General features: G+C 43.3%; 2 protein-coding genes across 2 annotated transcripts in view; both read right to left on the bottom strand.

The window, feature by feature from the left end:
* The window catches only part of LOC126272493 (sex peptide receptor), a 3,488,090-nt gene that overhangs the window by 2,177,809 nt on the left and 1,286,154 nt on the right, over nt 1-24,127 (bottom strand). The window lies entirely within an intron of this gene.
* The window catches only part of LOC126273356 (testis-specific gene A8 protein-like), a 125,532-nt gene continuing 123,498 nt past the window's right edge, over nt 22,094-24,127 (bottom strand). The window contains exon 3 of the mRNA XM_049976905.1: nt 22,094-22,201. Within this exon, the coding sequence (XP_049832862.1) occupies nt 22,094-22,201 (108 nt within the window). The remainder of the gene's footprint in view (nt 22,202-24,127) is intronic.

The raw sequence follows: 24,127 nt of genomic DNA, 5'->3' as shown, positions 1-24,127 counted from the left end.
TATATATATATATATATATATATATATATATATATTTATTTTTGTCAGTGTGCCTGCTGAAAGAGCACCGTTCCCGATAGCCAGCACAACCCACCTCGTAGGATATCCTCGACAAAAACACCATACAACATTCTCCATTTACTATGTCAAACGCAGACATCTAAGTTCTTATTTCTTCTACCTCAAACTTAATTCCCTTCCTGAATTTAACCTTCAATAGTTACGCAAAATATAGTAGAACTCCAGTTATGCGGATGGCTCGGGGCCGGATCTGATCAATATAATCAAATAAACGGGTGATTGAAGAAGTCATAAAAATTGGACCCCACCTTTTTCTGTTTATAAAAAGCAAAATCTTTGTATAAATACAACTGCTGTATTAATATAATGACTACAAAATAATGTTATTTAGATATTGTAAAGTAGTGCACTTGAAACATGGGACTTAGGAAAAGCTGGAATGGTGTGGACGGGGCCAAATCAGATACCGTTGGTTACACAGAAAACACATACACTTTATTTAAAAAGAAAAACAAAACTCTCAACAATCGTTTTTAAAGACTATACTGCTGGTTGAACGCTTTATTAGAAGAACTGCAAGTTATTGTCGGCTGAAGGCCACAAGCAATGTTACACCCAATCAACGGCTGAAGGCGTGATTAAGAAGGTTCGAAATTATTCATCGGCTGAAAGCCAGGAGCAGTTTCAAAATACACAACGGCTGAAGACCTGACTTACCAATAAGGTGGACAATCACACGTTAAAAATACCAAAAACCTTTTAACAATCATAATAACTCTAACAAGTCATAGTGACGGCTGAAGGCCTTATCAAGACATAACTGAAACTGTTCGTCGCGTGAAAGTGAATAGCAATGTTACAAACAATTAACGGCTGAAGGCCAGCAGAAATTTTAGAATACACAACGTCTGGAGGCCTGAATTACAAGGGTGGAAATCTGTTACACATTAATAAATGCTAAGATATTTTCTTCTTAACAATGAAATGGTAACATAGCAACGGCTGAGGGACTTATTAAGAAAAAAATTGCAAATTATTGGTCGGCCGAAAGCCACAAACAATGTTATAAACTAATAACGGCTGAAGGCCGGAGTTACAAGTGGGGAAGGCAATAGCATGTTAAACCATTAGGGTAAATTTTAAACAATTATGATTACTTGTCCAAATAAAACAGATTATCCAGAGGGAGTGCTCCCTGGATTGACCTGAGGAAGGTGACTACACTTGTGTAAGCTGTGAGACAGGCAGCCAAGAGTTGTACTCACGTATCAGGATGGCAACTCACACTAAAGGATTACGTCTTCAGAAAAACACCCAAGGCCGGAGGAAACACCAGCACCGAGGTAGACCTCCCAATAACGTATGCACAGTACAACTGAAGAGGCTGTCGAACTACATACCAAGACGGACGGCATCAACACGACGAGGAAAGGTACACGGCCACATAAGTTTGCAGCTAACTGGGGCGTTAGCGGCCACAAGGCAGAAAATATCGCTCGTTGCACTTCACTAATAATAATAATAATAATAATAATAATAATTGTGGTGGTTGGCAGGAGAGCCAACACCGTGTTACTAGAGGAGGCCGAAGGGCACGCGTTTTAGCTCACGCAGGCTGGCGTGAGGTCTGGAACATGACAAGGGAATTAGAATTTAGAAAACCAGATTTAGCTGGTGGAAACTTAAGTTTAATCCATTAAGGATGAACGTCGCTCTTGACGGCACATAATTCTCAATATCAATAGTAAATGATAATGGCGCCTTCCTAGGTTGTAGCAAATGACGTAGCTGAAGGCTATGCTAAACTATCTTCTCGGCAAATGAGAACGTAAATAGGCAGTGAACCATCGCTAGCGAAGTCGGCTGTATAACTGGGGCGAGAGCTAGGAAGTCTCTCTAGACCTGCCGTGTGGCGGCGCTCCATCTGCAATCACTGATAGTGGCGACATGCGGGTCTGACGTATACTACCGGACCGCGGCCGATTTAAAGGCTACCACCTAGTAAGTGTGGTGTCTGGCTGTGAAACCACAATAATAATAATATTAAATCCTAACTAACATTAAGGAGTAGACGGCAGCTAATAGCTTCCGCCAACCAAACCGACTTCAATTGTTGCGGTTGGTCTCACCGCCCCTGGGAGCAGCAACACTGAAACAACAGCGAGATCTCAAACAGTGGATGTTCCAGTACTGGATACGGTTTACTCAACTTCAAACGTCCGGGGTTCGGTTGTCGGCTACAGCCCCTCAATCCGACAGTGCCTGCACGCCGCCAGCGGCCCTGGACTGCTCTCGTGCTGCAGACCTCCTCGCTGCACGGTCCGAAGCCCCAGACTGATCTCCATTCACAACTCTCTCAATATTCAGTACACAGACAGCATTAAAATAACTGCTCATTCAAAACCACAAGACACACATGGATCCGGGAAACAAATTCCACCACCAATTCACAATACAAAAACCAGTCACTGTGAAACAACACGGACGAATTGTAAGTTGGAACAAACACAAAGAAGCCAGGAAAACCAAATGCACGTCGTCCGCTGCGGCGACCGACCGACCGACCAACCAACGGTCGGCTCCACTCAAGATCCAAGTACACTCCTGGAAATTGAAATAAGAACACCGTGAATTCATTGTCCCAGGAAGGGGAAACTTTATTGACAGCAATGCAGGCCGCTTTTCTCCCATGGAGACGATCGTAGAGATGCTGGATGTAGTCCTGTGGAACGGCTTGCCATGCCATTTCCACCTGGCGCCTCAGTTGGACCAGCGTTCGTGCTGGACGTGCAGACCGCGTGAGACGACGCTTCATCCAGTCTCAAACATGCTCAATGGGGAACAGATCCGGAGATCTTGCTGGCCAGGGTAGTTGACTTACACCTTCTAGAGCACGTTGGGTGGCACGGGATGCATGCGGACGTGCATTGTCCTGTTGGAACAGCAAGTTTCCTTGCCGGTCTAGGAATGGTAGAACAATGGGTTCGATGACGTTTTGGATGTACCGTGCACTATTCAGTGTCCCCTCGACGATCACCTAGGTGTACGGCCAGTGTAGGAGATCGCTCCCCACACCATGATGCCGGGTGTTGGCCCTGTGTGCCTCGGTCGTATGCAGTCCTGATTGTGGCGCTCACCTGCCCGGCGCCAAACACGCATACGACCATCATTGGCACCAAGGCAGATGCGACTCTCATCGCTGAAGACGACACGTCTCCATTCGTCCCTCCATTCACGCCTGTCGCGACACCACTGGAGGCGGGCTGCACGATGTTGGGGCGTGAGCGGAAGACGGCCTAACGGTGTGCGGGACCGTAGCCCAGCTTCATGGAGACGGTTGCGAATGGTCCTCGCCGATACCCCAGGAGCAACAGTGTCCCTAATTTGCTGGGAAGTGGCGGTGCGGTCCCCTACGGCACTGCGTAGGATCCTACGGTCTTGGCGTGCATCCGTGCGTCTCTGAGGTCCGGCCCCAGATCGACGGGCACGTGCACCTTCCGCCGACCACTGGCGATAACATCGATGTACTGTGGAGACCTCACGCCCCACGTGTTGAGCATTTCGGCGGTACGTCCACCCGGCCTCCCGCATGCCCACTATACGCCCTCGCTCAAAGTCCGTCAACTGCACATACGGTTCACGTCCACGCTGTCGCGGCATGCTACCAGTGTTAAAGACTGCGATGGAGCTCCGTATGCCACGGCAAACTGGCTGACACTGACGGCGGCGGTGCACAAATGCTGCGCAGCTAGCGCCATTCGACGGCCAACACCGCGGTTCCTGGTGTGTCCGCTGTGCCGTGCGTGTGATCATTGCTTGTGCAGCCCTCTCGCAGTGTCCGGAGCAAGTATGGTGGGTCTGACACACCGGTGTCAATGTGTTCTTTTTTCCATTTCCAGGAGTGTATAAATCGTCTACTGACAACTTATTGCTATGAGGGCAGTTCGATGTGTGGACACACACACACACACACACACACACACACACACACACACACAGGTGAAAGTTGCACTACTCGAATATCACGGTCCATTCAACCGAAACTCGCTGAAACTGGTCCTTGAGGTGGTCGTGCACTCTCGCGACCTTATCCTTGCGTCGGACAGTGCATGTGTATCGCCAGCGGTCGGGGGAGTACTGGCGACTTCTGCTCCGTCCCAGGTCCCCTTCCTGGACACACGACGACCCGGAAATACTTGAGGCCGCTACAAAGATAGCACCACAGTACGCGCTATCGATAAGTGCTGCTGCTGTCACTCACTGACAGACAAGGCGAGCAAACGTAAACAGACTAAGTAAACGAGACGCTACTATCGCTGTTACACATGCAAGCTATGAACGGCATCAACGCGAGCCGCACACGGCTCAGTACTTACATAAATCACAGTTCTTGAAAATATCAGTGAGAGTAAGTTGATTTGTTGTCCTCAGTCGTTTGCGTCCCGCATCCACTTGACTGTGAGCATCTGTATGTGGTCAAACTCAGGCTGCTGTCCCATCCTTCTCGGCCCAGTGCCAAGACACGCAAACGCCTCACCAGCTGACGGTCCCGCATCTGGTTCAGTAGCAATGTCTCACTCCTGGCCATCAGTTTCTTCTCTCAGACAGAACAATTTCATCGTCATTGAGAATTTCGTATCCAGGGTTCAAAGAATAACAAACGAGCCATTCGCCTATATCCTGTGACTGCAATCGTAAAGTCCAGGAATTTTCAAAAAGTTATTTCTTATGCCTTCAAGTGGTATTTTGCCCTCATTCTTACTCTTCCTTCTCTCGCCTTTTTTATCTTCTTCTTCCCGTACTTCATCTTTGGTTTAAATGCCTCTCAGTTTATCCCAAGTCTTTTAGAATGCGGTAGTCTTCATAAAAAAATGGTTCAAATGGCTCTGAGCACTATGGGACTTAACTTCTGAGGTCATCAGTCCCCTATAACTTAGAACTACTTAAACCTAACTAACCTAAGGACATCACACTGTAGCGGTCGCGCGGTTCCAGACTGTGGCCTAGAACCGCTCGTCCAGTCAGGCCAGCAGTCTTCATCAGATTCGATGTTTCCGCACCGTGTAAGAGTAATCTTTTACATTCAATCTTTTTGGTGGTGAGCCACAAGCCATTTCTTCACGTCCATCTTCTATCAGAATTTTGGTCGACAGTTTTCTGCTATACTGTCGCTCCATAGTTCAAATAACTGATTAGTCCGTTGGCTACAGTAAATTCGCTACGTTTGGCGACAGAATGAGAGTTTTTAAACGTTCGTCTTCTCTGTCAAGAAGTTTTTCTATGGCTTAGGCGATTGGGTTCATTGTCCTCATAAGCATTACCTTGCTGCCGGTTTTCCCTATAACTTTTGGTACTTTTTCTTTAGGTATGAAAACTGAATCGTACCATTCGCAAAACATAATGTCAGCCATCCAGGCCTTTGGTTTATTTACTTAAAAGATGGATAGTTCATTAACATTTCTGAAGGATGGAGGTATTTCGATTTTTCTATGAACGGAAAGGGTACCGCGAGGTTTCTCGTAGACTTACCACGGTTCTTTATGAAACATGGTATTCTCAGGAAGCTGACAGTGATCTTAACGTAACTTATTGAATAAAATAATTTAATATAAAAAACAAGTAATACGTGGGCCGCCATTTTCATTAACATTTAAATCAGGAAGACCGGTGTGTGTTGCTTTCTGCAACCATCTTCAGATGGTTTAATACATTGCAGCCACTATCGAACAAAACCGACAGTTTTAATCACACTATACAAATTTCTTTTTCCTGAAAGTGATCTGGATAGTTGGGTAGCTGAAGATCTGATAACTGAGGTTTCACTGTACTGCATGTCGAGGACAGGCTACAAAACATTCACATTCTCTTCTCAACGACCGTTTCTCTTTCATGCCTTTCTATTCTTATAACAACATACTAGTTTTTGTAGCGGCGAATGAGAATATAAAAAACCTGCTGTCCCTGTTACAACGGAGGCTTCTACGGCCATTGTCGTTTATATTGAAAGTTCTATGATTTTGGTATCGCAAATAAATGGATTTCTTCTTCACAAAGCAAAAAGAATATTGACTATCCTGTGGTTTGGTGGCTGGGCGTCACACTAAAGATCTAAGGCCTCTGGCTCAATCCTCAGTTAATCACAGGATTTTTAGCTTTCGCTTCTCATTTTTTTCGCCCCTGGAAATGATTGTTGACTTGAAAAATGCGAAGTCCTGCCGTGATTCGGCATCCATGTTAAGCTGTAGGTACCTCTATAACAGGCTGGGTAAGTTGATTCAGAGGTAGCAGGTCCTCGTGAGCTATAATTATCAGAAAGATACATCGATGAAGATAAGCCGTACGTTTGGTGCTATACTTTTGTAGTGACGGTACTGCTTTTTCCTGAGACCATCTTCCAGGAACTGTCTGCAGTCAGATCCCCGAAGATCGCCTCTCTAAAAAGTCGTCTCAGAAGATTCTGGTAGGCCATGTCATGGCAGCAGAACACAAGAACTCTTAACATGGCTGCTTTGACGGTCGTATAAGTTCCACGCGAATTTTTCACGTTTGCACTCAGAAACTCGTTAATGTGAAGTTGCTCATTGGTCTTGATGAGCTTGACGGGTAGTGGGATGTGCGGTTGGCAGACTTTGTGCAACTGTGTGCGTGTGCTCCGCTGTGCGTGGAGGGGGCTAGCAAGCAGATAGTGAGGGAAGCACAGAGAGAGAGAGAGAGAGAGAGAGAGAGAGAGATTAGGTGTCTCGGACAGGTAGCCATCGATTTCCAAGCGTCGATATACTGTCCCGCTGCCGCTGTTACTGCCCGCAAAGTGATTCCCGGGGGTTCGCCCGTCACCGTGGGTTTCGCCCCCCCCTTCCTCCCCCCATCCCCCTCCAGATGGGGGTAGGATGATATTTGACCCTCCGGTCCCTCGGCAGATCACGTCTCGGCGCAAACCCCCATTTCAGGATTGTCGTCCACCCGCAATTTTCAGCCACGCCGATGCCGATGTGTGGGTATCGTGATGAAATTTCAGTCGACAGTGGAATGGGATTACGAGAATTCGATAGTTACTGCGGCGATTTAATCACGCCGCTCTCACTTCGCGCCGAAATTAGTTACATTACGCAAATCTATCAACGCTGTAGCGAGACACTGTGTCTGCAGTAACGAGCTATTATTTTTTTCATAACAGTGACATTAACCCTTAAAAGCTGCGACTGTCTGACAAATTATATACAGGATGTTCGGGGTGCAGGTACAGATATTGTGATCATCTCTACCTAACCGTATACCCAGTTACTTGAGTTAGCAGCTTTTTCTCTGCATCTTACAGTCTTCCCGCAAACACAGTGCATAATTTATTATTTTATATTTCTTGTATGTTCTTAATTGTGCCGCGAAGTGGACTGGGTCTATCTGTGTAGATTCTCCGTTTTACGTCCACGTGCCCACACGTCAGCCAACGAAATTCAGTGAAAGCTAGAGACTTATACTCTGAAAGAGATCTACAAAGTACTCACCCTACACGTCGAACATTTATGTCTATGATAAATTGTAACAACTGGATCTTTAACGCATCGGAAACATATCCTGCAAAGGAAAGTTACTAACGAGGAAACGGAAATTTGTACTCCTGCCACTGTGGATCGAGATCCCTGTGTCAGTTCGCGTCAAAACGCAAAGGAATCTGGCATGATTCAGAATAGTGTTGTCTGTGTTCTGCTTCGCCATAAATATCATCCTTACCGTATTAGTCTCCACCAACAAGTAACTGGTACGGATTGTATGCGTCGCATTGAATTCTGCCGATGGGCTCAACTCTGGATTCAGAGGGGTGACACATTTATTAATTTGATTCTATTTGCTGATGACGCTACATTCACGAAACACGGAAATGTTAATTTGCGTAACATGCATTACTGGGAAAATTAAAATCCTTGTTGGCTGCGGCAAGTTGCACACCAAAAACCGTGGTGGGTGAATGTATGGTGTGGGATTCTGGAGGACAGAATTACAGGTCCCTATTTCATCGAAGCAAATCTTAATCGTCGGAAGTACATCACATTCCTGCAAGAAACATTAGGTCTGTTATTGGAAGAAATACATTTAGGAACAAAGAACAAAATGTAGCATCAACACGATGGGTGTCCGGGGCACATATTTCACTGATGGCTAGAAATGAGCTGCAGATACAACTCCCAAATCGTTGGATTGGAGGCGAAAGGGGACGTATCGTGGCCGGCTCGTTCTCCAGACTTGCCGCCTCTGGATTTTTTCTTGTGGGGATTCGTAAAAGATATGAATTGTAAAGACGTTCCACTTACACCTGAAGATATGTGACAGATAATTGTAAGAGTATGTGCTTCGATAAATGCCGAATTGATAAGAAGATTGTAGCACTGCATTGGTACCAATGGTCATCACTTCGAACACCTTCTGTAAATTGACGTTCATGCAACCTTTGTGACCTTCGTTGACCTTCAATGACCTTACTCTTACACGTCATTGGATTCGGCTCGATAGCCCCTATCAGAAAATAAGTACCAAACTAGAGGATCCTATTCAAAAAAATAATTGATCTCTGAAACGACCCCACCTATCCCCCGTTGTCCCATGCAACTTTTGTCCCACAAACGTTTCAGCTCCTATCATTAAATTCGGAGTTATTCTTTGTAGCAATAGTTATACTGTATATATATGCAGTATGAGGTTATAGGCAACATTAGACTGTATGTAGACATCATGCCGCGAATATAGTGAGTACTCGCGTGCTAAATCTATAATGGAACACATTAGCCGAAATCTCAACATCCACAGATTGTACCAATCTTTTTAATCTGTTAATCCTTCAATAAGTGTTTCATATCGTTATTATGCCAAAGATCTTAAGGAAGGTTTCACAATTTTTCATGCAAATTACTACATTGAGACATTTGCTGAACTTGTGGTAACATTCCATGTGAAATAAAACATTGCAAATCTACTTCAGAATCGAAAATAGCAGGAACTAAACATGAGAAATCTGCAAATTCAGTCCTTAAAGGTAAATTGTTAAAATCTCAAATGTCTGCTACCAACAGAAGTGCAATGTGCATGGATCAGATAGAGGTTTCATTTATTTCGACACTTGTACATTCTGATCTGTTTTGTAAGAGACAGTTTTCCTGGTATAATTTTTTTCCATGATTTCAATTAAACCTACTTGTTCATGTGGTATGAGCTGACTGCAGGCTGGGGAGGCAATAAGATATCACGTCTTGTTCATGTCCCAATCAGTAATGACTTGGAACTAGACATGACATTATGGAGTAACGAATTGCGGAACACAGAATAAAAACTTTATGATGACCTTCATTTTTGATTATCTTGTCATTTGGAGTCTTTGAAATCACTGAAAGGAGGTTCCAAGCATCTGGCCATAGCTGCTTCCACTGCGATAGGGACTTCTTGGCTGATAGGGAAGAGGTTGTGCAAGCCATCTGTACATGAAGACCTGCATGGTATTGTAAGATCTGCTACTTATGCTAATATATATGAAGTAATTGACTTAATTGAACAAAATTTCATCAATATTCAATCTACTGCCGATACTTGGTTGCAACAAAAAAGTTCGTGGTCTCTAAGTTAACGGTGATACGTATCTCAGCAAGGAATCAAAAATGGTTAAGATGGCTCTAAGCACTATGGAACTTAAAATCTGAGGTCATCAGTCCCCTGGACTTAGAACTGTTTAATCCTAACTAACCTAAGGGTATCACACGCGTCCATGCCCGAGGCAGGATTCGAATCTGTAACAGTAGCAGCAGCACCCGGACAGAAGTGCCTAGAACCACTCGGCCACATCGGTAGGCACCAAGGAATCCTAGAGTCATAAAACTGAGATATAAAACTTCCTGGCAGATTAAAACTGTGTGCCGGACCGAGACTCGAAGTCGGGACCTTTGCCTTTCGCGGGCAAGTGCTCTACCAACTGAGCTACCCAAGCACGACTTACGCCCCGTCCTCAAAGCTTTATTTCTGCCAGTACCTCGTCTGCTACCTTCTAAACTTAACAGAAGCTCTCCTGCGAACCTTGCAGAACCAGCACTCCTGAAAGAAAGGATATTGCGGAGACATGGCTTAGCCACAGCCTAGGGGATGTTTCCAGAATGAGATTTTCACTCTGCAGCGGAGTGTGCGCTGATATGAAGCTTCCTGGCAGATTAAAACTGTGTGCCGAACCGAGACTCGAACTCGGGACCTTTGCCTTTCGCGGGCAAGTTTCATATCAGCGCACACTCCATTGCAGAGTGAAAATCTCATTCTGAACACATCCCCTAGGCTGTGGCTATGGGATGTTGATTTGTATTTTGAGTTGCTTTCAAATAGTGTACTGGCACTAAGACTGACAACATCCTTGGATTTTAACTAATTTTTTATTAAAAAGGCATACACACTTATCAGTTATGTTTAGTATTTTTGAGGTTAACGATTCGTACTACGTATCAAATATGAAATAGCGTTAATTATATATAAATATTTGAACACAATAATTGTCTTTCTGTTTACTGCACACTAGATTTCCAATAAAAGAACTTCCGTGACTCATAGTTTTTTTTTTTTAATATGGCACTTTGTAACCTCCCCACAAAGTACCAAGTGTAACCTCCCCACAAAATAAAATAATATGAATAATATTCTCATTTAGTGTAACCTCAAAACAAAAATTCCTAAACCTCTCAATAGTAAAAAAAAATATAATTATGTCGTTCACATTCAGTATAACCTACCAACAGGAAAGTTGCGTAACGTATCAATAATAATATGTGACTAATCTCTCAATAAAATTGTCGCTCACTTATAACCTTTCAATATTTGACAGTCAATTTAGCCTGGTAAATTTTGGACGTCAGCAATGCTGCGTCATGGCCCTGATACATCATTCTGAATAAACTGAAAAATCTTACCTTAATTAGATCGCCGGATAACGCGTATATATCTGCTCCTATAAGAAATTTTCCTGGCGCAGCTAAGTGCAATGCTCGCCGATAGATTTGTCTTACATAAAAGGAAAGAACTGACTTTTCTTTTCAATAATCGGGATGGCCAAGGTTTTGAGAAATATACTGAATTCTTTATATTGAGATGAATGTCAAAAGTTACTTTTTATGAGAAAGATTATTATTAACAGATTTTTTTAAAAAGATTTACATGGGACTTGATGTAACAATACTACATATGCGCGAGGCTGCTTTTACCTTATCCTACAACGCTCAGGCTCCGCCATCGCTGCACACGACCGACCCAGCCAACACGATACACCAGACGGCTCGCTAGCAACAACTTACTCCTGCTGCTACACAAGTTCCTACTGCAGTCAATACTGCTCCTTGGTCTCAGATTCTCTTCTAGCTTACATATCGTAGGCAGCGCGTAAGCAATCCATCGAAATAACATCTGCTCGACTGCGCTAGCAACAAATTCTTTAATCATGGACCTCTTACAACCTAAAGAACTTTTTGGTACTTAGGAAGTTTCGGGGATACGCTATTCAATTCAGAGGTAAGAATATTTGAACATAGCGCCAAGTGAAGGGAAGCTTGTGAAGTTTTTTCGAGATCGAAATGCTATAGACTTTCGAACATAGAGGCGTTTACATAATTCAGACGTAATATATGCTTAAGTAATTTCACACTGACATTGTGACTGGCAAATTCATTTTTAATACCCACTAAAATACTACACTGTGATTTTAATAGCTTACTAAGATTTGATGGAAGAAAGACGTACGAGATGGAGGGGTGAGTTGGGATGGGGAGTGATAGAAAGAACAACATAATGACGTCACTGATAAAGCACACTTGGTTTGTGTTGCTATTGGACGTTGTACTATGGAGTTTGTAGCCCCCTTGCGCTTTTCAATCTCACTGAAGTGAAAAGTGCGCTGGGAACTCTATAGACGCTACTCATGTTTCGTGCACTTCGATCAGTGGAGTGCAGTGGCAGTCAGTAAGTGCGAACTGTGTAAAGTGTTTCCTCAATAGGATTATGGCGCCAAATTGGGTAGTTTCGTTTCAGACACTGAATTTTTACGGGTGCGCTCGCTTTCGTGCTCCGACACCAGCTAGTTTGATAGTACAACTCTCGTCAAGAGCAGACTCTTTACAGAAGTTATTCTGATACGACTGACCTCAGTGGATTAATTTTCTGTGGATCGAAGTATAGCGTCTTGGATTTATAGCCAATGCCTGGTGAACTTTTTAACTCCAACTGGGCCATTATTCAAAATTGTTGCTTATGTTGAGACCTGACTACTTGTGATGGCTGCTGTACATCGTTTGTTTCACAGTGAAGATTTGGAGAAACCGACAACTGGACATTAACTTAAACATGTAGTTTCAAGAGGCTGATTCCATCCGAGAGCATTCCGACAGCCTGAGGGCAAAGGACAAAGCCAACAGAGGAAACATCTACCCCCGTGAAATAACTCTATAGCTGTTCACATAAGTTTCTGTGAGATCGTGACAACTTTCTTCTTCGACTGCAGGCACACTATGCTTGCCGAGTTCCTCGAACGTGGAATCACAATCAATACACAACATCTGAGGTCATCAGTCCTCTACACTTAGAACTACTTAAACCTAACTAACCTAAGGACATCACACACATCCATGCCCGTGGCAGGATTCGGACCTGCGACCGTACCGGTGGCGCAGTTCCATACTTAAGCACTTAGAACCGCTCGGCCACATCGGCCGGCCGTGTGTGTGTGTGTGTGTGTGTGTGTGTGTGTGTGTGTGTGTGTGTGTGTGTGAATTGTGCAAATACTTATTTACTTATTCATGCATACCATGAATTTGAGAAATGTGTACTGTACACACTTTTAAATATAAACCTCGTAGAAATATATCTGCGCACTGTGTTCGTCGATAATAAGTCTAGTTTCAAAATACACACAATGTGCAACAACGGCACTTAAATAGAATAGTTTTTTACGTTTCAGCTGCTGCTAGACGTCCAAATCTTACTAGTTTTTCAGTGTGTATGTGTATGTAAGTAGTTCATATTCTATCCCAATTTCTGTTGGATAACGACCATGTAATTGCCACTGTTGCAACTGGGGAATTTAATTGTAGTGTAGGAACACAAGTAAGTTTATATTTCTGAAAATAGCAAGTGTTTCCACCAATGAATGTATAACTCGCTGTTAGTAGTAGTTTATCCTGTAGTGAAGTACAAGTGGATAGTTCCTGTGAATTATTATGGGTGGAGGCTACACTCAACAACCGAGCTAGGTTAATAATTGGCTCATTTTACCGACCTCCAGACTCAGCAGCATTAGCGGCAAAACAACTGAGAGAAAATCTGGAATACATTTCACATAAGTGTTTTCAGCATGTTATAGTCTTACGTGTAGATTTCGATTTACCAGATATAGACTGGGACATTCAGATGATTATGACGGGTGGTAGGGACAGAGCATCGAGTAACATTATACTGAGTGCACTGTCCGAAAATTTCCTCGAGCAACTAAACAGAGAAGTGACTCGTGGACATAACATCTCGGACCTACTGATAACAAACAGACCCGAACTTTTCGACTCTGTAAGCGCAGAACAGGGAATCAGTGATCATAAGGCCGTTGCAGCATCCCTGAAGATGGAAGTAAAAAGGAATTTAAAAAAGGGAGGAAGGTTTATCTGTATAGCAAGAATAATAGAAGGAAGATTTCAGACTACCTAACAGATCAAAACGAAAATTTCTGTTCCAACACTGACAATGTTGAGTTTTTATGGAAAAAGTTCAAGGCAATCGCAAAATGCGTTTTAGACAGGTACGTGCTGAGTAAAACTGTGAGGGACGGGAAACTACTGCGAAAGCAAAAATAGATTCACTACAAGTTTAAACGCAGCCAAAACCTCTCAGACAAACAGAAGCTAAACGATGTCGAAGTTAGCGTAAGGAGGGCTATGTGCGAAGCATTCAGTGAATTCGAAAGTAAAATTCTATGTACAGACTAGACAGAAAATCCTATGAAGTTCTGGTCTTACGTTAAATCAGAGGATGAGAGGCGTAAAGCTGAAATACTAAACACCTTTTTCCAAAGCTGTTTCACAGATGAAGAACGCACTGAAGTTTCTTCTCTAAATCCTCGCACAAACGAAAAAATGGCTGACATCGAAATAAGTGTCCAAGGAATAGAAAAGTAACTGGAATCACTCAACAGAGGAAAGTCCACTGAACCTGACGGGATACCAATTCGATTCTACACAGAGTATGCGAAAGAACTTGCCCCCCTTCGAACAGCCGTGTACCGCAAGCAAGGAACGGAAGGTTCCAAATGATTGGCAAGGAATGCAGGTAGTCCCAGTCTTCAAGAAGGGTCGACGAGCAGATGCGCAAAACTATAGACCTATATCTCTGACGTCGATCTGTTGTAGAATTTTCGAACATGTTTTTTGCTCGCGTATCATGTCGTTTCTGGAAACCTAGAATCTACTGTGTAGGAATCATCATGGATTCCGGAAACAGCGATTTTGTGAGACCCAACTAGCTTTATTTGTTCATGAGAACCAGAAATTATTAGATACAGGCTGCCAGGTAGATGCTATTTCCTTTGACTTCCGGAAGGCGTTTGATACAGTTCTGCACTCTCGCCTGGTAAACAAATTAAGAGCCTACGGAATATCAGACCAGCTGTGTGGCTGGATTGAAGAGTTTTTAGCAAACAGAACTCAGCATGTTGTTCTCACTGGAGAGACGTCTACAGACGTTAAAAGTAACCTCTGGCGTGCCACAGGGGAGTGTTATGGGACCATTGCTTTTCACAATATAAATAAATGACCTAGTAGATAGTGTCGGAAGTACCATACGGCTTTTCGCGGATGATGCTGTAGCATACAGAGAAGTTGCAGCATTAGAAAATTGTAGCGAAGTGCAGGAAGATCTGCAGCGGATAGGCACTTGGTGCAGGGAATGGCAACTGACCCTTAACATAGACAAATGTAATGTATTGCGAATACATAGGAAGAAGGATACTTATGATAGCGCAACAAACACTGGTAGCAGTTACTTCTGTAAAATATCTGGGAGTATGCGTGCTGAAAGATTTGAAGTGGAATGATCATATAAAATTAATTGTTGGTAAGGCGGGTACCAGGTTGAGATTCATTGGGAGAGTTTAGAAAATGTAGTCCATCAACAAAGGAGATGGCTTGCAAAACACTCGTTCGACCTATACTTGAGTATTGCTCATCAGTGTGGGATCCGTCCCAGGTCAGGTTGACGGAGGAGGTAGAGAAGATCCAAAGAAGAGCGGCGCGTTTTATTTGGTAAGCGTGATAGCGTTACGGAGATGTTTAGCAAACCCAAGTGGCAGACTCCGCAAGAGAGGCGCTCTGCATCGCGGTGTAGCTTGCTGTCCAGGTTTTTAGAGGGTGCGTTTCTGGATGAGGTATCGAATATATTGCTTCCCCCTACTTATACCTCCGGAGGAGATCACGAATGTACAATTAGAGAGATTCGAGCGCGCACGGAGGCTTTCAGACAGTCGTTCTACACGCGAACCATACGCGACTGGAACAGGAAAGGGAGGTAATGACAGTGGCACGTAAAGTGCTCTCTTCCAAACACCTTTGCGTGGCTTGCGGAGTATAAATGTAGATGTAGAACAAAAGTATCTGTGCAATGAATATTAGAAACAAATTTTAACTCAAGAATCAAAATGCATCTTAAGATTCAAAATGTATCTGTGAGAACTGCACAAAGGAAAAACTGTCTACCATGTGTCTATGTTGTTGTTATTAACAAAGAATTAGCACAAGACACAAATGACATTAGTTTGTAAGATTAACATGAAAGATAACAAAATATATGGAATGGTGCATAATATTATGCCTAACACGCAGCATGAATTGACTTATATGAGCAGGAGGAATGCGTCCATGGCTACTTTCAAAGACATAAAGCAAAAAGGTTTAAAGTTATAACACCAGCACTTGAAGAATGGCAACATGCAAAGTATCTGGGAAAAGCTGTATAATACCAAGGTGGGAGCAGGGCGAAAAAGTCATGCACAGATTGTGAGGTTAAAATTGGTTTATTTTTTCAAACTCAAAAGAAAGATTACTTTCTCATAAGTAGACTCAACACTATATTGTCACGTCTTCTTGTAGAGGCGATGGAGAGTAGGACACCCTAGAATTCCATGTCTTGAATAGAAGCAAACTTAAAAATTCCATACGATCTTCTCCTTGCCTTTGACATAGATGATGGTATCCATGTCTGAGTAGGATCTACCAGAATTGTCCCAGTGAATTTCATGCTAGAAACACGTTAACCACTTTGCTCTTCTCCATGTGTTAGCATACTTAACACTCTTGAATTACCTTGGCAATCCAATGTTAGCTGAGAATTTTAGTTTTATACTGGGATTCTGTGTATGCTATGCGTGCAACATCTTGAAATGTGAAACATCTATGCTCGTCGTCATTGTAACCCTGAGTGTCTGCAATTATATTCACACCTTGAGATGCCATTGTGTAATGCTCTGGGTATGACTCAGTATTTGTTCATTTATACAGCTCGTTACACAACACAAGTAGCTGTACAATAGTTAACCACGAGGTAATGTAGAACTAAAGCATATGCTGCAGTGCGTTCTGGGAAATTTGCTGAAGATTGAAATTCAGTTCGTACATCTCCATATTTAATTACCTTGTTCCACTTTGAGTAGTCTACTGCGACTGGCACCAGCTCATTGAGAGCACAGCAGACATCGTTCCTCTTCGTGGAATAAAGCATAGAACCTTGCATACACGCTATATACTACACTTTATTCATTTTCATTCCACTATAGGTGTAAATTATGATATGTGTAGAATTTGATCAGGTTGTCTCTGGAATTAGTTAACCCGAAATTGTCAAATTTGGTGGAATCATTTGCTATATTCCCTCTTCTGTTGTTTTGAAATACAAATATGATGAAACAGCATTTCCAGTTTATCAGAGGTTTTATTGGCCCACATTTGTCTGCTTGCAGTCGTTAGTACTGGTTACTCGAAAACCTCCCATCAATGGAATGATAACAGTAGAAATACACCAGTATTCACAGTTTTTGAAAGCATCTATTAAAATAGTGCTAATATTCTCCATATTACTTTTGCTGATGGTGATACTGGTCTACTCTTGAGTTCCTTGAATGTATCAGTTGTTATTCGTTGCACTCCGTACGAAAGTAAGTTGCTGTTTAGCATTCATAACTATTTACCACATTTCTTGAAAGTATCCCATGGGGTGTTTTGGAAGTTTACGTACAGTATATCTCTTGTACTCTTCCAATGTCCAAGCCACTGGCTCGTCTAAAAGCATCCAGTATTTTCTAATTTGTTAAAACCCAAGGGATAAGGGGAGAAGTACATTTTTAGAGCTGACGCTATGACTACACTGTGTGTATAATCAGTCTCGATCCCTTTAAGTTTATATGTCATGAAAACAGAAATACGCAAACATTACGTGCAAGGTTCAAAGTCACTGTAGCATTACCATCCCTTCCCGTAAATGTTCCATCAACATATTTGAAACTCTTGCATGGGAGGGTTAAAGCATCGGGATTTTGGATGACAATTCTAATACCGTTCTTGTTATATGTGGTTGTTGCCTAATGCTTATGGGAGAAGTTTTCTCCCCATATAATATGTTCGTGATACCTTACTGGGCTACTTATAACAAATGACGTCATTGTCGGGTTTGAGACCTGCTGATTTAGGAAACTCATAGTTCGCACATGTTATCATCTTGCTGTTCCATTGTGAAGTGCTGCTGTATACATTGTGCATGTTCGTATTATATCTTTCGCCAGTTCTGTCTTTGTTGACACTACGAGGACACCGGGAAGCTGCTGTGAATCCGGGCTGGTTGTAGTCGCCGCCACCGCTTCCGGTCTCCCAGCAAGGTTGGGTCTTCTTTTTCGGCTTGGCATTTGGGGCCGGGGAGGGGGGGAGGGGTCCACTGCAGGTCCTGACCCATTGAAGGCTTCTGCCACTTCGGGACCATTGCGCATTTGAGGACACTAAAGGTGCCATGTTACATGTAGCTGTACAATGATTTTATCGCCATGAAAGTCGATTAGTTGGTTATTCCGACCCACAATATGCATCTTCGTATAATCTAACGTTCAAACGGCTACTGGAAGGTAAATAGTGTTGGTAGAGGTCTCAATGACCTTACACTCTCTTCCAACTGATGGGAAGAATCCGTAAATTGTATGAATATATCTGTGGTTGGGGTTAGAGTCTGTTTTAATATCACATGTGACGTGCATTGCACTCACAGTACGCATATCTACAGACTGGTCAGATCTGTAAGATTTAGTAGGATCCTCCTTAAAAACTTGTCCTTTTGTGAAACTCAGTAGCCATCATAATGAATATTTCTGATTAAAGTCAGTCGCTGCATTCAGCTTCATTATTTCAGCTTGAAGTGTATTAATGTTCAGCACAACTCATTCTTTTATTGTCAGAGTATACGACATTGCATGTGGACCTCAATTGATGACTTGATGCTTAAGGCACCTCCTTATATATGTTTATTAGTAAACCTTAGGACGAACATGGTGCACGATGCCAACGCAAGAAAGTATTAAAGCCTTCTTAGCGATGAAAGTTATGAAACACTCATCTCTGGCGGTGAAGTATTTGCTGTAGCTCTTCTGGTGGCTGTAGGTCTCCAAATGAGTCGAAACAGTAAAATATTCGTATTTTTGTTTTCATAGCCAACCCAGTGGGTTCCTGTTCCCCCAGTAACATCTAAATGCAGAATTCCACAATCTCTGCATTTCCACATAGTCTTCTGTACTGTATACCGCATAACCACACAAAAGGTTCTTGGAATGCTGAATTTTTTCCTAGCAAACTTGAGCAGATTTGTATATGTAAGTAATCTGTCCAGTAAGATAGGTAACGAGGTTTATTTATTTATGTTCAGACTAGTCTTTTCTTGTATGGCTTCAGGTATAGTCCTTTCCCACGGCCACTGCTTCTATCATATGGATATGTCTTCTTCCCTTCTCTACCTGCTCCTGAGAGTTTTATGCACTGTTGACTGTTCTGCCAATAGCCGCAACACCACAAGCCAGTGAACCAGTCACTGAGAGACCTGAAGAGTAGGAATTACAGAGCGGATAATTCCGCCTGGTGTATTGGGTATCGACAGGACTCGGGATGCTTGAGGGCGCTTTTATCTGCATACATTGCTGTCATGATACTGTTTTTGGAACAACCCTGTCTAGCTCCTTCTTCTTTATTATTGTCTTCCTCCTCGAGCCACAATGTGAGTCGTTAATATCATGCTAGAAATTCACACCCAAGCCAAACGTATTTGTAGCTTTGTACCAGCTTCGCAGTAGTTAAATTCTGAAATGCGTAGCTCGGATGAAAGTTTGTCGAGAATACCACCTCATCCTATAAATTGTCTCGTTGCTATGCCACTTTGATGACTCTGCTCTGTACACACCATTATGTACCATCATCATCAATGATACAATGAAATTAAGCATCAACCATCAAAAATTAAAGTTTATATTCTAATTACCAGCTCTTTTCCGGTCAATATTTATTGTTGCACACTTGTTACATATATCTACCTCATGTGTGCATGTTTTATGAAAACATTTCTTACAGTTAATCCGCCAAACCCAGTGAGTTTTTTTTTTAGTTTTTTCTGTTACACACAACACAGTCACTGTCTTCAGCAGTCGATTTCAGTTTTCTTGCTCGATCTGTGGTTGGAGGACTCTTTCTGTGTCAACCCTTCCTGTTGCGCTGTTTTCAAACTTAGCAGAATTTCCACGTCTGTCAAAAGTGATTCAATTTTCTTCCTCCTTTTCTCAGGCGTTTCCAAAATTGTTTTAATGCAATCATTTCAACAGAGTTAGAGATTCCTACGGTAGATAAAATATCGGTGCTTAAACATTCGCTATGAGTATTAGGTTCGGAGTTATCAAATCTACCAAGAACGTTGGTTCCATTTGGATGCTTATCCGTAATTTCTAGGCATTATCTGAAAATAAATAAGTGTATAATGAAGGTATTACGAGCGTGCGCCCTACCCCAAAGAAAATATGATGTCTTTCTCAGGTATTGGAGTGAGATGCAAGCTGAAGCATGCGTTTCAGTATGGGATCAGACAGAAAGTAACTGGACGCACAGATAATTAAAGATATATAGTACATGATAAACAAACAGTTACAATTGATAAAAATGTGTAGAAGTCACTATTATCGATTTCAAACATATCTGCTGTTGTTTGAGAGCGTAATTTTAATACATATCAGTTTTGATTGTAAAAGACGTAAAATATGCTTTACAACTGAACCTACCGTTTGCCTCTCGAAACTTGGACTCAAGGAAGCAGTAGACCGCTCGGTGCTGCGCTCTCTTCACGCAGCGAAGTAACACGAGCGAACAGGCATCATACCCCAATTACGATCTTCGCTGGTTCATTATACATGTAACTTGTAGTGTGAAATATACGACCGCTGATCAACAACGACTGAGGCTGATTGTTTCCTGTAGCTTCTGTGATAGTTTCCTATCTGCACCACGTATACTTGAGAATAGAGGGCTTTTACGTATAATGTCCATAGGCAGCAGTACTTTGTATTGGCAGATGAGTAATAACACTTCATTTTGTAGACGTTCTTTGCATTTCGCAAACCAAACAATGGAGGTAACGCAAGTAGAGCAGTGCGGCGCAATAAAATTCTGTATTCGTTTGAACCATACACTCACTGAAACTTACGAAAATCTACAACAAACTTGTGGTGAAAATGCAATATCTCTTGCAAACCGTGTTTAAGTGGTTCAGGGTCCTCAAGGTGAGTCTTGCGTTCCGGCTTCTGCTGTGACTAAAATCAGCATCAATACAATTGCTGTGACTGTCCGTGAAAATCGGCGGATAGCATTACGTAACCTCAGTGAATTATGGACAATTTCAGATGATAGTGTCTCCATCATCACGCATGATGGTCTCCATATGACCTGTATTTATGCCCGCTGGGGCCACGTATGTTGACTCCCAAACAAAAGGATGTGTGAATGGAGAAAACTCGTCTTGTGCTGCGACTCTTTGATGATGAAGGCGATGCGTTTCTGGAATCTAGTATTATCGATGATGATTCATGACTGAATCATTATGACCCCGAAGTAAAACTATCCAAAACATTGCGAAAATCGCCAGGTTCTGCAACACCACAAAAGATGGAAGTTGTTCCACCCTAAGGAAAGTGATGACTGTCATGAAATGGTTTACCAGCATGTAGTTCCCCCTCACATTACTGTTACAGCAGCATACACGTCAGTATTATCTGAAGTGAGGAAGCACTTTTCTCTGACAGGTCGACCACTTCATCATGACAGAGCGCTACCTCACGTCTCAGCGCGAGTCATGTACTTTCTGGCTCAGTTCAACGTTACCTGTGTATTGCATCCAACATATAGCCCCGCTCTTGCGTCCTGTGAATTCTTTGATTGATTCTCATCACTAGGGGCAAAATCTTTGAGGCATTCGATTTGAGAATTCTGAGGCAGTGCTCAAGAAAAGTGAGGTGATTCTTCGGGACCTGACAATGAATCACCTGCCCTATTTGTTCCAGGACTGGCAGAGCTGCTATAAAAAGTGCAGTCATAGAGGAGGGGAGTACTTTGAAAAAGATTATGTAGACAATGAAATGAAGTAATAAATATCTGTGAAAAGAAAAGGTTAGTGCCTGTCTTTGTTGATCAGCCCTCGTAGTTCAGTTAAGCAACATTTTTCAGTATTGCTTTATTTTGATTAAACTTATTCATATACTACAAAATCTGATAAATTTGTGAAGAAGAAAGTTAGTTTTACAGATTAAGGGGGTTTGTAGGTGGTGGTCCGAAGGGTGGGGGGGTGGGGGGTGGGGGGTAAGAGGGCGCAGTTTAGCTTCGGTACGGACCTGCTCCCAACTGCAGGATTCGTAAGTACGCGGTGGCTCCCACAGCCTCTGAACGGCCGCTGTTGACAGTGGAAACAATGGGCCTCTGTAGGAGCGCTGCGTGTGGTACAGGCGAGAACAAGTGAGAGTCGTTTATGGGCAGCAGGAGCTAAGTGAGATAAGGGCCGGGCCAGGGGGCTGCAGCTGTGCGGCGTCCCAGTGCATGTCGCGGCCGTAAATCTGATAAACGCGCCCGACAAGCTGTGGAGCGAGAACGGGGTTACCGCTGCTATAACTGAGCTGTACAGGCGGGCACCTTGACGAGTGCGGACCGCACGCGCCGGTAACATATCGAGTAGTGCGTGCGGAGAGGTGACTCCTGGCGGCCAGAGGCTGTTACGGCGCGTGCCCTGGTCGCTCGTTCCGTGGGGACACGCTTCTGTGAGAGGCGGATAGAAGGAGAATGAGCAGAGGGGACCCGCAAGGGCAGTAAACGGCCAGCAGGCCCAAAAATTTTATTGCTCTATATGACGTCAACTTTACGGTAAATGCTAGACCATCTCCTCTACGGATTAGAGATGTACAACGAGTTGACGCCAAATTGTATCAGTAAAACAATTTTAGATAGAAAGGCTCCGCATAAAACCTCAACCACGTTCCGTTTTACGAGATGAACTGACTTCACTATATCATGTTATTCGTGTGCGGGCGCTCAGGAAACGCGTTTCCATTGGATCCCGTGCCCTGACATTTTCAATATAATTTTGATTACTTTACTGAACTGTATGATGCCCATGTCCTGGCTGACAATATTCCTGAACACTTCTTCCATTTACCAGATTGCGCCGTTACCCCCAAACTGTATGACTCTTTTTGAGCGATTACCACAAGGACGATACAAATATAATGTGGTTACTGGGTCTCAATCATGCTGGTCATCTGAATTAGATGATATTCCTGAAGACTTTTATGTTCATATTTGGCCTGTCGTAGGGGACACAAATTTGTCTGTGGTCAATAAAGTGATGCGGGTGTCTGGCTTCCTGCTCCTTTCAACCTAGGTAACGTGATACTGTCAGCAGCTCGTGGTCTCGCGGTAGCGTTCTCCGTTCCCGAGCACGGGGTCCCGGGTTCGATTCCCGGCGGGTTCAGGGATTTTTCCTGCCTCGAGATGACTGGTGTTGTTGTGTCATCATCATCATTCTTCCCCTTTACGGTCGGAGGAAGGCAATGGCAAACCCCTCCATTAGGACGTTGCCTAGTAAGGCGGCGCGGGTCTCCCGCGTCACTCCCCTACGCCCTGTAAAGGAGTATGGGACTCATCGTCAACATGATCCTCATCCCGAGAACAGGGTCAGCTGACCTTTATTCAGCTCGTCCGATGGCTCTCCTAAACTGCGACTACAAAATTATCGCTCGACCTATAAGCACCAGATGCTGCAGAGAATTATTGCCGTTCGTTAAAGTTGTGTGCCTGGGCGCAGAATACTAACTTCTGTTATAGAATGTCGAGGTACCGTTTCGGTGGCTGCAGCTACCAATATGTCGGGAGCATTGCTTTTTCTCGACTTCCGCAAGGAATTTGACCGAGTCAGTTTTTTTCACGAGTCGCAGGCGGTCGGACACCTACATTTCCAGTAAAGTGCATTACATTGCACAAATAGTCACGCTTCCTTTGACGATGGCGCGCAAACTCAAACGACTATGCAGTCGATTCTTCTGACGACTACCCGTCTTTCAACTTCAGCATGGAGGCCCCTTCAAGCTCGAACGGTTAGGTCCTCCCAATATTGAAGTGAAGGCGTGCAGCTTGTTGGTATGACGCAGTGTCTTAACAGCCATACAGGAGCTGAAATTCCATTTCATTTCGTTTGATTTTTCTGTCTCCAGCTGGTAGGTCTAATTTCACCCATTGACGTCGGACGGATTAATACTAAATTCCGACGTATCTGCGAACATTATGTAATTGTCAGTTTATTACGTGCTGATATCATCTGAAAGACGCGCCTCACTACCGGAGACTAATAGTCCCATTGGAGTAAACCATCTTGCCTCTCCCGTGCTGAAATAGCTTCCCCATCAACATCCAACGACACTGTTTACTCTCATCTTAGTTCTTATATATTAGCAATGGAGACTGCTTCGTCGTGGTATAGGGTCAGTCATCGTTTTATACCAACTGGCGAC

Source organism: Schistocerca gregaria, chromosome 5 (assembly GCF_023897955.1).
Source record: "Schistocerca gregaria isolate iqSchGreg1 chromosome 5, iqSchGreg1.2, whole genome shotgun sequence".
NCBI classification, from domain to species: Eukaryota; Metazoa; Arthropoda; class Insecta; order Orthoptera; family Acrididae; genus Schistocerca; species Schistocerca gregaria.
The sequence above is the reverse complement of the archived record's forward strand: the minus strand, read 5'-3'. Positions and strand labels throughout refer to the sequence as shown.